General features: G+C 47.8%; 1 protein-coding gene across 12 annotated transcripts in view; it reads left to right on the top strand.

The window, feature by feature from the left end:
- Positions 1-4,461: 4,461 nt before the first annotated feature.
- The window catches only part of BPTF (bromodomain PHD finger transcription factor), a 102,362-nt gene continuing 92,463 nt past the window's right edge, over positions 4,462-14,360 (top strand). For all 12 annotated transcript variants that reach the window (XM_084748472.1, XM_084748470.1, XM_084748479.1 and 9 more), the window contains exon 1: positions 4,462-5,246. In XM_084748472.1, coding sequence (XP_084604598.1) covers positions 4,601-5,246 — 646 coding nt within the window. In that variant the 5' untranslated portion in view covers positions 4,462-4,600. The remainder of the gene's footprint in view (positions 5,247-14,360) is intronic.

The following is a 14,360-nucleotide window of genomic DNA, read 5'->3' as shown; positions in this document are numbered from 1 at the left end:
GCCTGTGGAAGTCAGAAGAGTGTTACGGGCCATGTTTTCTTTTTAATCCTGGCTGTCCTGGAAGTTTGTAGACTAGGCCTGCCTCTGTTGTGTGTCTTCCCCCACCCCTAGTCTCTCCAGCCCCAAATTTTTAAGACAGGGTCCCACTCTATAGCCATGGCTGACCTAAAACTTACTTTGTATCCTTGAACTCATAGAGATCTGTCTGCCTCTACCTCCAAAGTGCTGGTATTAAAAGCATGAGCCACCAGGTCTGGCAACTTAAAAAAAAAAAAACACAAAAACAAAACAAGATTGATTTTTACGTCTGTGTGTATGGTATTTGCATAGAGTGCAGGCTAGAAAAGGGAGTTGCATCCCCTGGAGCTAGAGTTTAGGTGGTTATGAGCCACCTGCTGTGAGTGTTGGGAACTGAAAACTCCCATCTTCTGCAAGTCCACTCACTGCCATTAACAGTGCCTTTAAACATTGTAGCACTTTGGGCTGGAGAGATGGCTCAGTGGTTAGGAGCGCTGTCTGCTCTTCCAAAGGTCCTGAGTTCAATTCCCAGCAACCACATGGTGGCTCGCCACCCCCTATACTGAGATCTGGTGCCTTCTTCTGGCGTGCAAGCTCACATGAATGCAGAACACTGTATAAATAAATAAACAAACAAATAAATAAATCTTAAAAAAAAAAAGCTTTTAAAAAAAAAACATTGTAGCACTTGCCTGAGAACTTGACTTTATAGTGACCCTACCTGAGCACCACTGACTTTTTTTGTTTTTGTTTTTTGTTTTTCGAGACAGGGTCTCTCTGTGTTAGTCTTGGCTGTCCTGGACTCACTTTGTAGACCAGGCTGGCCTTGAACTCACAGCGATCTGCCTGCCTCTGCCTCCCGAGTGCTGGGATTAAAGGCGTGCGCCACACGCCCAGCTGAGGTCCACTGACTTGATGGCCTGTGCCACTGAGCACAAGTGGTAGGCTTGCTTTACTATGCTGGGACTCAGATTTCCACTTCCCTGGAGCATTAGGATCCTTAGGCAGATGGAAGGCGACAGTTTCAGAGGTTGGATTCCTTTTAGACTCGGAACCCACAATTCTAAAGTTATCTGCATCCTTCTCAAGAATTCCTTTCCTGGCCAAGAGCTGTGGCGCATACCTGTTAATCCCTACAGAGGCAGAGGAAGGTGGATCTCTGTGAGATCGAGGCCAGCCTTGTCTACAAAGCGAGTCCAGGACAGCCAAGGCTACACAGAGAAACCCTGTCTCAACAAACTAAAAAACAAAAACAAACAAACAGAAAAAAACCTCTCATTGGTCCACATTTTATGTTTATACATTTATGTTCATAAATACACCTTCTTCACCATTAGATTGCAAATTTTGAAGGCAGTCTTCAGTTCTTTTTTTGTTTCGAGACACGGTTTCTCTGTGTAGCCTTGACTGTCCTGGACTCACTTTGTAGACTAGACTGGCCTCGAACTCACAGTGATCCACCCGCCTCTGCCTCCCGGGTCCTAGGCGCCACTATGCCCGGCCAGTCTTCATTTCTAATATCCTTGCTTTCTTTATAGTGTGCAGCACTATACTATATACAGTTTGGGTCACAAGTTACAAAACCATGGGGTCTGGGCTGTGTCTGGAAAGTACACATCTGATCCATCAATCTGCAGCGCTGTTGTCCTATTCAAAGCTGGCCACGAGTCTGAAAGCTCAGGATGCTGGGCTGGAGAGATGGCTCAGTGGTTAAGAGCATTGCCTGCTCTTCCAAAGGACCCGGGTTCAATTCCCAGCACCCACATGGCAGCTCACAGCTGTCTGTAACTCCAAGATCTGACACTTTCATACCAATGCACATAGATTAAAACTAAATAAAAAAAATATTAAAAAAAGCTCAGGATGCTGAGGTCAGAGGACCATTTGAAGGCAGGGATTGTACTAGACTGCACAGTACTGTGTGATGGTGATTAAAAACAAAAACAACCCCTCCAAAAAAAAAAAACCCCAAACCAATACTGGCACACATCTATTCCCAGCATTAAGGAGACTAAGGCAGGAGAAGTGGCAGTTGCAGGCCAACTTGTGCTACACAGGGACACTGCTTCAAAACAAAACAAAAAACAAATAAACAAACAAAAAAAGAGCGAGCTATACCTAGTGTCATATGCCTGTGACGTAGAGGGAGAAGCCTCAGGAGTTCAAGTACAGCCTCAGCTACACAGCCAGTTTGAGGCTAGCATAACACTCTGTCTCAAAAACAATGTTTAACAGTGTATCCTGACAGGCATGGTGGCACACACCTTTAATCCCAGAACTCCGGAGTCAGAAGCAGAGAAATTGTTTTTGGCATTTTATCTTATTTATTTATTTTTTGGTTTTTCCGAGACAAGGTTTCTCTGTGTTATCTTGGTTGTCCTAGACTCACTTTGTAGACCAGGCTGCCCTTGAACTCACAGACATTTGCCTGTCCCTGCCTCCAAAGTGCTGGGATTAAAAGCCTGTGGCACCACTGCCCAGCTTCTTTTTGGCATTTAATTATTTATTTGTGTATGTGTGTCACAGCTTGTGTTTAGAAGTCAGAGGGAAACTCTTGGGAGCTGGATTTTTTCTTTTCAGTTTCTCTTTTATTTTTGAGTCAAGGTCTGTGTTGCCCTGTGCCTGGTGCGTGCTGGGATTAAAGGCTTGCCACTATGCCCAGCAAGCTGTCTTTCTGTGGGTTCCAGGGATTGAACACAGGTCAAAGCGTGTGGTAGCAAAGACCTTTACCTGTGAGGCGTCTTGTCTGCCCCCTGTTAAATAACTTCAGTCTACACAACAAGACACACACATACAGTTTTTTCTACCATGATTGGGCAGGGTGGCAGGTGTCATTTTATAGTCCAGTTTGATGCCAGGCTAGGCCACTCTACCTACAAACAAACCAACCAACCGATAAAATCTCCATAATCTCTTGAAAAATATAGAAGATTGGGACAGGCATGGAGGGACCTGCCTGTAACTCCAGAGTTTGTGAGGATGAAGCAGGAGGATCACAGGTTCGAGGCCAGCCTGGAGTACATAGTGAGAGGCTGTGACAAAAGCCCACCATTGTAGGGTGTGGTGGGTGCACACCTCAGGGGGCAGAAGCATGTACATAGTGAGGTCCAGGACAGCTAGGGCTGCACAGTGAGACCCTACCCTAATAAAACAAAACTCCCACCATCACCAAGGAAGATCTGAAGATTTGCCTGTTTTAGGCCTTCTTTTCTATAGCTGCTTTCTTCAGACAAAATAAATACTAATTTATTTACCAGAGAACTCTGTGCCTCACTTTCTTTACCTTGGTTCCTTATTAGGTCCCAGTGGTTAAGTTTACCACTCTTAGAGATCAACTGAATTAAAGCGAATAAATAATAAATTAGTTGGCATTAGTACTCTTCTTTAAAATTTTCACTTCACTGTAGTCACTGAACTAACTATATTGTAATAGGCCATTTATTGGACTGATTCCTATTAACTATTTTTTCTTCTATAGGTTCCTAAAACTTCTTCCTAGAGGCCAGCCCGACTACACTGGTTCGAGCCACCTCAATTTGGCAACTTAGAGGTGCATGTGCCTGAAATCTTATCAGTTTAACTAGCTTCCTGGGCCAAACAAAGACTGGTGATTTGTCAGGTAGACATTATTTCCAGGTGACACAAACACAGAACTTTGTGAAGCCAATTGTGGACAGGACACCATCCTTCCTATCTCAAGTTCTCGCTGAGGAGAGGGGTGGGGGTGAGAGAAAGCAGGAAAGGTGCCTGCAGGCTGCAAGGAACCACGCTCTGGAATTTAACCCTGGCTTTTAGGGTGGAGACTCCCTGGGGGTGTGGCTGTCGGCGTGCAATTCTGGAACAACTTCAGGACCCTCTAGATCCAAGGCTTTGGGAGCTCTGTAGTGGGACTGACTTATCTCCACCTCCCGTCCCTGCGTGGGTGGCTCTGCGTGGCGACTGCCCTCAGTCTCTAGGTCTAGCTCTTCCGCGACACCCCTCTCGGCTTTTTTCGGCATCAATTTCCCGCAAAAGGACAAGCGACCTGGGGGAAAACTTCCCTGTTTTCCATCCCGGTTTGGGGAAGCCACGCATAGAGCGTAGAGGTCTCCCTGAGCTCCAGCTGGGGATGGGGTCTCCCGGGAGATGACCTCGGGCCGTGGGGGGGGCACCCCACGCCACCCTTCTCGCCCCTGCGCCGCCGCCGTCCAGCCGCGCAGGGGCGCCCCGGGATCCTCCCCGCCCCCGCCGCGCCGCTCCCGCGCTCCCCCTAGCGGCCGCCGCGCCGCCTCGCTCTTGTCCCAGGCTCGTCGGGCGGCGCAGCTCACGTGACCGCGCTCCGGGCCTGCGGCCGCTGTCGGTTCCCCCAGTCACCGAGCGAGAGGGAAGAAACAAGATGGCGGCTGCAGGCGATCCGGAGCGGGGCCCCGGCAATTCGGATTGAGCTTTCTCTCTCCACCCCGCCGCTGCCGGGCCGCGCCCCTCCCGCCCGGGCCCCGGCGCCCTCCCCTCCCCCTCGGCCCCGGCGCCCCCCGGCGCCCCTCCCCCTCACCCCTTCGCTCCCCCCCCCTCCCTCCCTCCCTCCACAAGCCGCGGCTCCGACATGAGGGGCCGGCGGGGCAGGCCGCCCAAGCAGCCCGCGGCTCCCGCTGCGGAGCGCTGCGCCCCGGCCCCGCCGCCGCCGCCGCCACCGCCACCACCACCGCCGCCGCCGCCGCCGCCGCCGCCTCCCGCGTCCGGACCCATCGGGGGGCTGCGCTCGCGGCACCGCGGCAGCAGTCGGGGCAGGTGGGCCGCCGCCCAGGCTGAGGTGGCGCCCAAGACGCGGCTGAGCTCGCCCAGGGGGGGCGGCCGCAGGAAACAGCAGCCGCCGCCGCCGCCGGCCTCCGCCAGCAGCGCCAGCGGCCCGGGCCGGGGGGGCCGAGGAGGCGGGGGCGGCAGGACGGGGGGCGGGGGCGGCCACCTGGCCCGGACCACCCCGGCCCGCCGCGCCGTCAACAAAGTGGTGTACGATGACCACGAGAGCGACGACGACGACGAGGAGGAGGACATGGTCTCGGAGGAGGACGAAGAGGAGGAGGACGGCGACGCCGAGGAGACCCAGGATTCCGAGGACGAGGAGGAAGATGACATGGAGGAAGACGACGATGACTCCGATTATCCGGAGGAGATGGAAGACGACGACGACGACGCCAGTTACTGCACGGAAAGCAGCTTCAGGAGCCATAGCACATACAGCAGCACTCCAGGTACCCACCCAGGCCGCCTGGAGACTCCTTCCCCACCTCCTCCCCTCCCCCTGGCTTGCTCCCTCTCGAGTGCAGTGCATCCTTCTTCCCAGCTCCCCCTCCCCGCCCCCCCATCCCGGCCCTGACCCCCACGCGGAGGCCACGGCGCGTCTAGTGACAAAAAAAGACAAAACAAAACTAGATTTGCAAGAGGAAAGAGGCGCATTGTTCAAAATGGAGATTGCATTGTTGCAGTTTGCAGGCCACACTCTCGTTCGCTTTCCTTCTCTCTACCCCCCCCCACCCCCCCTTTCTCTTTCCTCTTCAAAATTTGTGCCAAGTGTGGTGTCTCCACCAGGCAGGATTGAAACTTTGGCACACACGTATCCGTTGAGTTGGTTTTTCTCCCCTTGTTTTGGTATGAGTATTTTATTTCTTTATTTTGCAATGAAAGAAGGCTGCTTTGCAAACCGTTGCATGTCTAATGTGTCTTGTAGATTTGGAAAATCATCTGTTTCTTAAAAGAAAGAATTTAGAGACGTGCTTCCTTTCCCACCCCTAGTTCAATCGTTTGAAAACTGTTGGGAGGAAGGGTTGTTGTTCGGTGAGCAGGAAGCTTCAGCTGGTCCTGTGTGTGTGTTTGTGTTCTTCGAGTACCCATGGGCGCGTGCAACAGTTGCTGGTAAATTACGGCCGATTAAAGAGCAAAGCAGAAAACCAGACCAAACCAAATTTGGCAATCCTTCCGATTTAAAATCACTTTCGTTAAGTTTCAAATAAAAGTATAACACCACAGGGCCGTGTGTCCCAACCAGTTTGCTCTTGGCGTTGCGTGGGAGATGCAGTTTCGTGGCACCTGTTGCAGACGATGTGTGCTCCATCATCTTGTCCTAAGTGTCAAAGATGAACTTTTTGAAGTCAGTATAGAAGTGTCACCTTGGATCGGACAGGACTTTTTCTTGTTATTCTGTTTCTGAGGGGAAAAGTCCTTCCTGGGTCAGTAGGGGTTTTCTCCATGGTGATTTCTCCCATGTTTTCTCAGATAGTTTCTTGAGGTTGGCCCTGAAATATGTGTCTTATTTAAGTAAAACACATAAAGTTGCTCCTTTGTATTAAACGAATAACTGTGTGTGTGTGTGTGTGGGGGAACCTTAACTTGTAGTAACAGACTGTCGGGCTCCTTCATGTTTCTGTTAATCTGATTTTAAGGATATTTACCAAGAAAAGCTAATGAGCACATCCGAGGATCTTTCTTTTTCTCTGTGTGGCCTTGGTTGACCTGGACGCCATCTGTAGACCAGGCTGGCCTCGAACTCACAGAGATACACCTGCCTCTGCCTCCCAGAGTGCTGGGATTAAAGGTGTGTAGCACTAGCCCCGGCCTGAGGGTCTGTTTTATGAGAGTTTGCCGTACTATTATTTTCAGAGAACAGGGAAGTAGAAGTAGTTGTTTGTTTGTTTGTTTCTTTCTTTCTTTTAAAGTATTGCTTAGGTTCTTAACTGTTGTAGGTATGAGAATTAAACCAGAGTACTGTGTTAACATCAGGTGTAAAAAGCTCATTTCTTTTGCTTGACGCCTAGTGTATTGGGGGCGGGTGAAGGGTGGTGCTTGGAGGAAAGACATGGAAGGGGCTGTCCTTTAGCAAGTTTCATTTCTTGCCACCTGTGTCAGTGTGTCTTTTAAAGTCGTAGATTTTACTGTAAGAAATTATGTGTTGGGAAGCTGGCCGTGGTGGTGCACACCTTTAATCCCCAGGCACTCTGGATCGGAGGCAGGTGGATCGCTGTGAGTTCGAGGCCAGCCTAGCCTAATTCAAGACAGCCAAGGCTACAGGGAGAAACCCTGTCTTAGAGAAGCAAGTAAGCAAACAAACAAACAAACAAACAAAAAACCAAAGGAAAGAAAATAAATTATGCATTGGGCATCTTTGTATCAAAAGCCTAAAATTGAATTGAAGACGGACATACAGTAGTAGAGGAAGTTAGTTTTTGAGTGAGAAGTGAGGCATTTCCTCGGCAGGGCACTTCAGCTAACTTTAAACTCCTTGAAGCTCTAACACACAATACTGATGAACTGATGGTCATGTAATTGCTGAATTAAATTGCAGGGTGTGGTTGAGGGTTCTTTTTTAACAACCACGTAAAACTTGTGTGTGTTTGTTCATTCATTCATTCGTTTATCGAGACGGGGCCTTTACATAACCCTGGCTGTTCTGGTACTCACGATAGAGACCAGGCTGGCTTTGAACTCAGGAGATCCATTTGCCTCTCTGCATTTAGGGTGCCTGGTAAACTTGTATACTTATGGTACATCAATGACATTTCTGAATGACACTTGTAGCCTACCTCGGAGTTCACTATGCTTGCTTGAATTGATAACTTTAGGAGTATGTTTTTATTGTAACCATGCTTAGCTCCTAAGAGACATGCACGGGGCAGATACACACGAAAGACTGACTGGATAAGTTGTTAGTAGGTGAGAATTTTGACAATTCTGTAGTGGGTGTCATAGCTTAAATGTTCAGGTTTTAAGAAACTAAAGTGGATGTAATTAGATTTGGATAAACCCTTCAACCAGTGACTCTAAAAGCAGTTAGAACTTTTAAAAAGATGTATATTTATTATTATTTTGAAAATTACGTGTGTCTGTGTGAGGGGATGTGCATGTCGTGTAGGTATGTGCAGGGACCAGAGGTGTCAGATCTCCTGGAGCTGGAGTGGCAGATTGTGGGACCTTCTTGCCATGGGTGCTAGGAATGATGCTTCTAAAGTTGAGCATCCCTGAAGCCAGAGCCCACTGTTTAAACTACTCTTTCATGTGGCCTGCCATGCCTTTTCCTACATTTATTGGCTGTGAAGTTAACTTGAGTGTTTGGTTTTGTTTTTTTGTTTTTAATATTATATTATATATACAGTGCTCTGCGTGCACATACACCTGCAGGCCAGAAGAGAGATTCAGATCTAATTACAGATGATTGTGAGCCACCATGTGGTTGCTGGGAATTGAACACATGACCTCTGGAAGAGCAATCAGTGCTCTTAACCGCTGAGCCAATGCTCCAGCCCCTTTATTTATTTATTTATTTGAGAAGACAGGATTTCTCTGTGTAGTCTTGGCTCTCCTGAAGTGCTTTATAGACCCAGGCGGGCCTTGGACTCACAGTGATCCTCCTGCCTCCACCTCCCAGTGCTGGGATTAAAGAAGTGTTTGGTCTTTCAAAACAAATTGCTTCTTCAGATTATGATAAAAGGATGTTACATTTTGGGTTTTAGACTTTCAGAGCCGGGCTGGAGAGATGGCTCAGCGATTAAAAGCACTGGCTGTTCTCCTAGAGGTCCTGAGTTCAATTCCCAGCAAGCACATGGTGGCTCACAGCCTTCTATATGAGATCTGATGCCCTCTTCTGGCATGGAGGAGTACATGCAGGCAGAGCACTGTATACATAATAATAAATAAATGAATCTTTAAAAAAAATTGCTATAAGGGCTGGGTTTGGTGGTGCACGCCTTTAATCTCAGCACTCGGGAGGCAGAGGCAGGTGGATTGCTGTGAGTTCGAGGCCAGCCTGGTCTACAAAGCAAGTCTAGGACAGTCAAAGCTACACAGAGAAACCCCGTCTCGAAAAACCAAAAACAAACAAACAAACAAACAAATAAATAAAAAATTGCTATAGACTTTCAGAGTCTGTCCACTTGTTTTCAGTGAGTATCCATGGTGGCAATCAGTTGTTTTAAGCTAGGAATATTGTACCATTAGTTGTATTGTTGGTACTTCTGGGAAGAGGCTTCAGGTCAATGTGTGTGTGTGTGTGTGTGTGTGGGCTAAGAAGAGTCACTTACGCTGCTCCAGAACAGTCAGGGCTACACACAGAAACCTTGTCTCCAGAAGAAAAAAAGATACACTGAAGAGTAGGTCTAGCTGGGTGTGGTCATATAGGCCTTTAGTTGGAGAACTCTGGAGGCAAGAGAACCTCTGTGAGTTTGGATATAGTCTGTTTTATACAACAAGCTTTGAGCACTTGGGAGGCAGAGGCAGAGGCAGAGGCAGGTGGATTACTCTGAGTACCAGGCTAGCCTGGTGTACAAAGCGAGTCTAAGACAGGCAAGAAACACAGAGAAACCCTGTCTTGAAAAAGCTAAAAACAAATAAATTAATAAAATAAAATTTAAAAAAAGAAAAAAAAAGAAGCAAAAAATAAAAATAAAAGCAAAATAAAACAAAACAACAACAACCACCCAAGCTCTGGTACAGCCAGGACTATTTAGAGTGACTCTGTCTCAAAAACAAACAGAAGCAGGACCAAAGAGGGAAGATGGGAAGGGATGTTGTATTGTCAAGGTTAAAGAGGGATGTGCTTTAGACAGTAGAGAAGAGATTGGCTAGTGTTTGTAGTTCAGAACATTGACTTGATATTACCGCATATTAGATTCCTAGTGTAAGAGCTGTGGGTGGAGCCTGGCGTGTTGACGCACGTCTTTAATCCCAGCACTCGGGAGGCAGAGGCAGGCCTATCTCTTGAGTTCGAGGCCAGCCTGGTCTATGAGTCCAGGACAGCCAGGGCTGTTAACACAGAGAAACCCTATCTTGAAAAACAAAACAAAACAAAACAAAAACAAAAAAGAAAAGAAAAACAAAACAAAAGCGCCGTGGGTGTAGTTCACCTGGTACAGTGCTTGCTTAGCATGCATGAACACCTGGTTTTTATTTCCAGCACATAAACTGGGCATGGTAGGGCATGCCTGTAATCCCAGGACTCTGGACGTGGATCTGGGGGAACAGAAGGTCACAGTCATCATTAGCCTCATAGTGACATACACACATAGCCTGGGTGACATCAGACCCAAGACCTTAACTAAATAGAATGCACGTAGATACCTCAAATAAGTTACACTTAAAAATAAGTTCTGGCCGATTGTGGTGGTGCGCACTGGTAGGATTTGCTGAAGGAGGCTGAGGCAGGAGGATAGCGAGTTCAAGGCCAGTCTGGCCTACACATAGCTGAGAGTGGTGACGCAAGCCTGTAATCCCAGCACTGGGGAGGCAGGGGCAAATGGATCACTGTGAGTTCAAGGCTAGCCTGGTCTACAAAGTGAGTCCAGGACAGCCAAGGCTACACAGAGAAGCCCTGTATGGGAAAACAAAACAAAACAAAAATGTTCCTGGGGCAGTGGTGGTGCACACCTTTAATCCCAGCACTTGGGAGGCAGAGTCAGGTAGATCTCTGTGAATTTGAGGCCAGCCTGGTCTATAAAGGGAGTCCAGGACAGCCAAAGCTACACAGAGAAACCCTGTCTCAAAAAACAAAACAAAAAGTTCCTGGTATAACAAGTAATTGATTAATGTATTTATTGCGTACTCGGTAGGTAATGTAACTGTTGATATAGATCGTCTTAGGGTTACTGTTGTTGTGATGAAACACCCAAGACCAAAAGCAACATGGGGAATAAAGAGTTCCTTTGGCTTACACATCCTGACACAGTTGTTGAGGGAAGCCAAGGCAGGAACACAGACCTGGCAGGAACATGAAGGCAGGAGCTGATGCAGAGGCCAAGGATGAGTGTTGCTTACTGGCTTGCTCTCCCATAGCTTGTTGAACCTGCTTTCTTTTAGAACCCAGGACTACCAAGCCAAGGATGACACTACCCACAGTGGGCTGTTCTCTAACCCCCCCACCCCCATCACTAATTAAGAAAATGCCCTACATGCTTGTTGGCTTACAGCTGGATTTTCTGGAGGCATTTCCTCAGTTGAGGCTCCCTCCTCTCAGATGGCTCCAGCTTGTATCAAGTTGACACAAAACTAACCAGCACACAGATATTATTAAAGTCACAGACTTTACAAGTTTATTATTTACTTATTTATTTTTTTGGGGGGAGGTTTCAGTTAGGGTTTCTCTGTGGAACTCTGTCTGTAGACCAGGCTGGCCTCAAACTCAGATATCCCCCTCCTCCGTCTCCTGAGTTCTGGGAATAAAGGCGTGCACCACCACACCTGGCTTTATTTTTTTTTTTAATTTAATTTAATTTTTTAATATTTATTTATTTATTATATATACAGTGCTCTGCCTGCATGTACACCTGCAGGCCAGAGGAGGGCATCAGATCACATTATAGATGGTATTGAGCCATCATGTGGTTGCTGGGAATTGAACTCATGACCTCTGGAAGAGCAGTCAGTGCTCTTAACCGCTGAGCCATCTCTCCAGCCCCCCCCCCCCAGCTTTAAAAGTTTATTTTATTGGGAATTTTTCCTTTTTTGACAGTACCTAATTCCTGGCTGGCCTGAACTCATTACCATCCTCAGCCTCTTAAGTACTCTTAAACTATGTGGGTGCTGGGAATTGAACTCAGGATCTCTGGAAGAACAGCCAGTGTTTGTAATCTTTGAGTCATCTCTCCTGTTCCTCATTTTTTTTTTTTTTTAAGTTGGGGGCTTGGAGGTATGGCCCAGTGCTGTAGTACATATGTGCTCTTGCAGAGGTCCCAGGTTCTATTCCCAGCACCCACATAGTGGCTCACAACTCCAGGACCAGGGAAGCAGTGCCCTCTTCTGACCTCTTAGGGCAGCAGGCATCCACGTGGTGTCCATAACATACATGCAGGTAAAACACTCATCCATAAGGTTTAAATAATTAAACTGTAAAAATACATATATAGAGCTGGGCGGTAGTGGCCCACGTCTTTAATCCTAGCACTCGAGAGACAGAAGCAGGTGGCTTGTTGTGAGTTCGAGGCCAGCCTGGTCTACAAAGTTAGTCCAGGACAGCCAAGGCTACACAGAGAAATAGTGTCTTGAAACAACAACAACAACAAACAACAACAACAACAACCAAAACCCAACCAAAAAAAAAAAAAACCCAAAAAACCAAAAACATATATATTAGCTGGGTGTGATGGTGCAGGTCTGTAATCCTACCACTCGGGAGTTAGGCACAGGTGGACTGATGTGAGTTCGAGGCCAGGCTGGTCTACAAAGAGAGTCCAGGATAGCTAGTGCTACACAGAGAAACCCTGTTTCCAAAAAACAAACAAAACCCAAAAAATCCCTCAGAAGCTGGGTGGCACAGGCCTTTAATCCCAGCACTCAGGGAAACGGAGGCAGGGTGATTTCTGTGAGTTTGAGACCAACCTGGTCTACAAAGTAAGTCCAGGACAGCCCAGGCTACACTGAGAAACCCTGTCTTGATACCCGTCCTCCTGCCCCCCCCCCCCAAAGAACCAAAAACAAACAAAAAATCCCAAACCAAAACAAAAACCTTCACGCTTCATCTGGTAGACATAATTTCATGGTATATTGAGAAGGATATTATAGAAAAATCTGTGTTGTTTTACCTCTTTACCCCTCGCCTGTTTTGTGTACTGATGTTTGAACCTAGGTAGATAAGTATTTTCTATATACTTGGCTTTTAAATTTTTTAAAAGACAGGATCTTGTTAAGTTGCCTTGAATTTGGCAATCTTCCTACCTTAGCTTACAAAGTAAGTGTGCACTACCAAACAAAACAAAAAATCAGTTTATTTCTTTTCCCCTTCCTTTTCTTTTTTCTTTCTTTCTTCCTTTTTAATTTTGTGTAGCCTTGGGACTACAGGCATGTACTACCATGTCCTCAGAAATTCATTTTCAGTAGATGTTGGGTAGAGTTCTGATAGCACTTTGAAATTTCGCATTTCTGATAAAAAACAAAAAAGATTTATGTTCAGCTTGAGACAGAATGGCCCTGCATTAGACTTCTGGGACTATTTAGCGATGGTTTTAAAATTCGGCATCTTTTATAACTTGAAAACAAAACCCTGGTCCCCTGGGAGCCTTAGTGATTTGTGTCCTCTAAGGATTGTGACAGCAGAGACTGGTGGCAGAGATGCTCTGAATGAGCTGTAGGTCCCCCAGAAATCAAGCGTAGTACTCCACTGCCCGTATTCACTGCTGCAGTGTCACCCAGTGTGTCTTTTCAGGATATACACACTTCCTGATTGCTTCAAGGGAGGTACAAAGTGGAGACTTACAGAAGGCAGCGTCTGTACCCTGGTTTGGGGGTGGTTGGTGTGGGCAGATGGGGAGATGGATGGTAAGAAGGGAGGCAGAGGAGGGAGCAGCGTGCTCTTAGCACTGATGGTGAAGTGTGGGCAGTGGCACGTGCTGTCCAGCAAGAGCAGTCAGCTGCGAAGCTGATTGGCTACCTGGTGCTGGGCCGGTCCCTAGAGACGCAGCTGTGGCCATGTACTTGTCCTCCCTGGCCTGCTGAATTAAGGATTGGGGAGTTGGGTGATCGCAGGCACTATTTCCGCCCTGGAACAGAGTTGCTGTGTGGTATTCTCATCCGCAGTACCCTGCGTGGAAGTGTGGCCACATTAGGTCACAGAGACATACGGTAGGCCTCTGTGGCCACCCCTTCCCCAGCAGGTGCACCTGCAAGGCGGCGTGAAGCCTCCTCTGTCTCTTCCTCACACATCTGTGCTACATGCTTCATTCTGGGGCCTGGAATCAAGCAGAAGATCTAGGATTAGGTGGCTGTGGTCTCAGATGCTAGACTTTTCTCCAGGATTCAGCAGGATGGCTAGGAGGAAAGTGAGCCAGCTGGTGGGACCTGGATGAATCCTGTAGTCCTGTATGGCAGCTCAATCCAGGTTGACCCATACGTGCAGAGAAGGAAAGCCTCGAAGAAAGCAGTGTGCTCAGAGGGGAAACAGACCTGTTTTGACCACCAGTGCCTGTGGAGGTTAAACTTGAGAATTAGAGAAAATGAGGGCCAGGAGCATTAACTACAGTCAGGCACCATGATCTGTGAGTAGCAGTGAGGCGTGCCGGACTCTGTGACAGTGAGTAGCTTGTGTGTGAGTTGTGCTGGGCAGCCCCTCTGCCCCCTGCCCCGGGCGGGCTATGGGAATGGGCTTGTGTGGCAGACTCTGGGAGGTGGAAGCCGGGAGCTTTGGTCCCTTTGGTTAGGCCCTCCTTTCCTCACCCTTAAGACCCTGTTCTCCCTGTGACTGTGACTGACAAGGGACATCACAGATGGACAGGGTGTAGAACTGACAGGCAGCAGTAATCTGTTGACAGACCAGGAACAACCTGGTCCAGCCTGCTTAGACTCACAATCCTTGCTGTTTAGATTCCTCTTGCTCATCTTGGTCGATTTTC

Source organism: Acomys minous (genome assembly GCF_964271855.1).
Source record: "Acomys minous genome assembly, chromosome: 12".
NCBI classification, from domain to species: Eukaryota; Metazoa; Chordata; class Mammalia; order Rodentia; family Muridae; genus Acomys; species Acomys minous.
The sequence above is the reverse complement of the archived record's forward strand: the minus strand, read 5'-3'. Positions and strand labels throughout refer to the sequence as shown.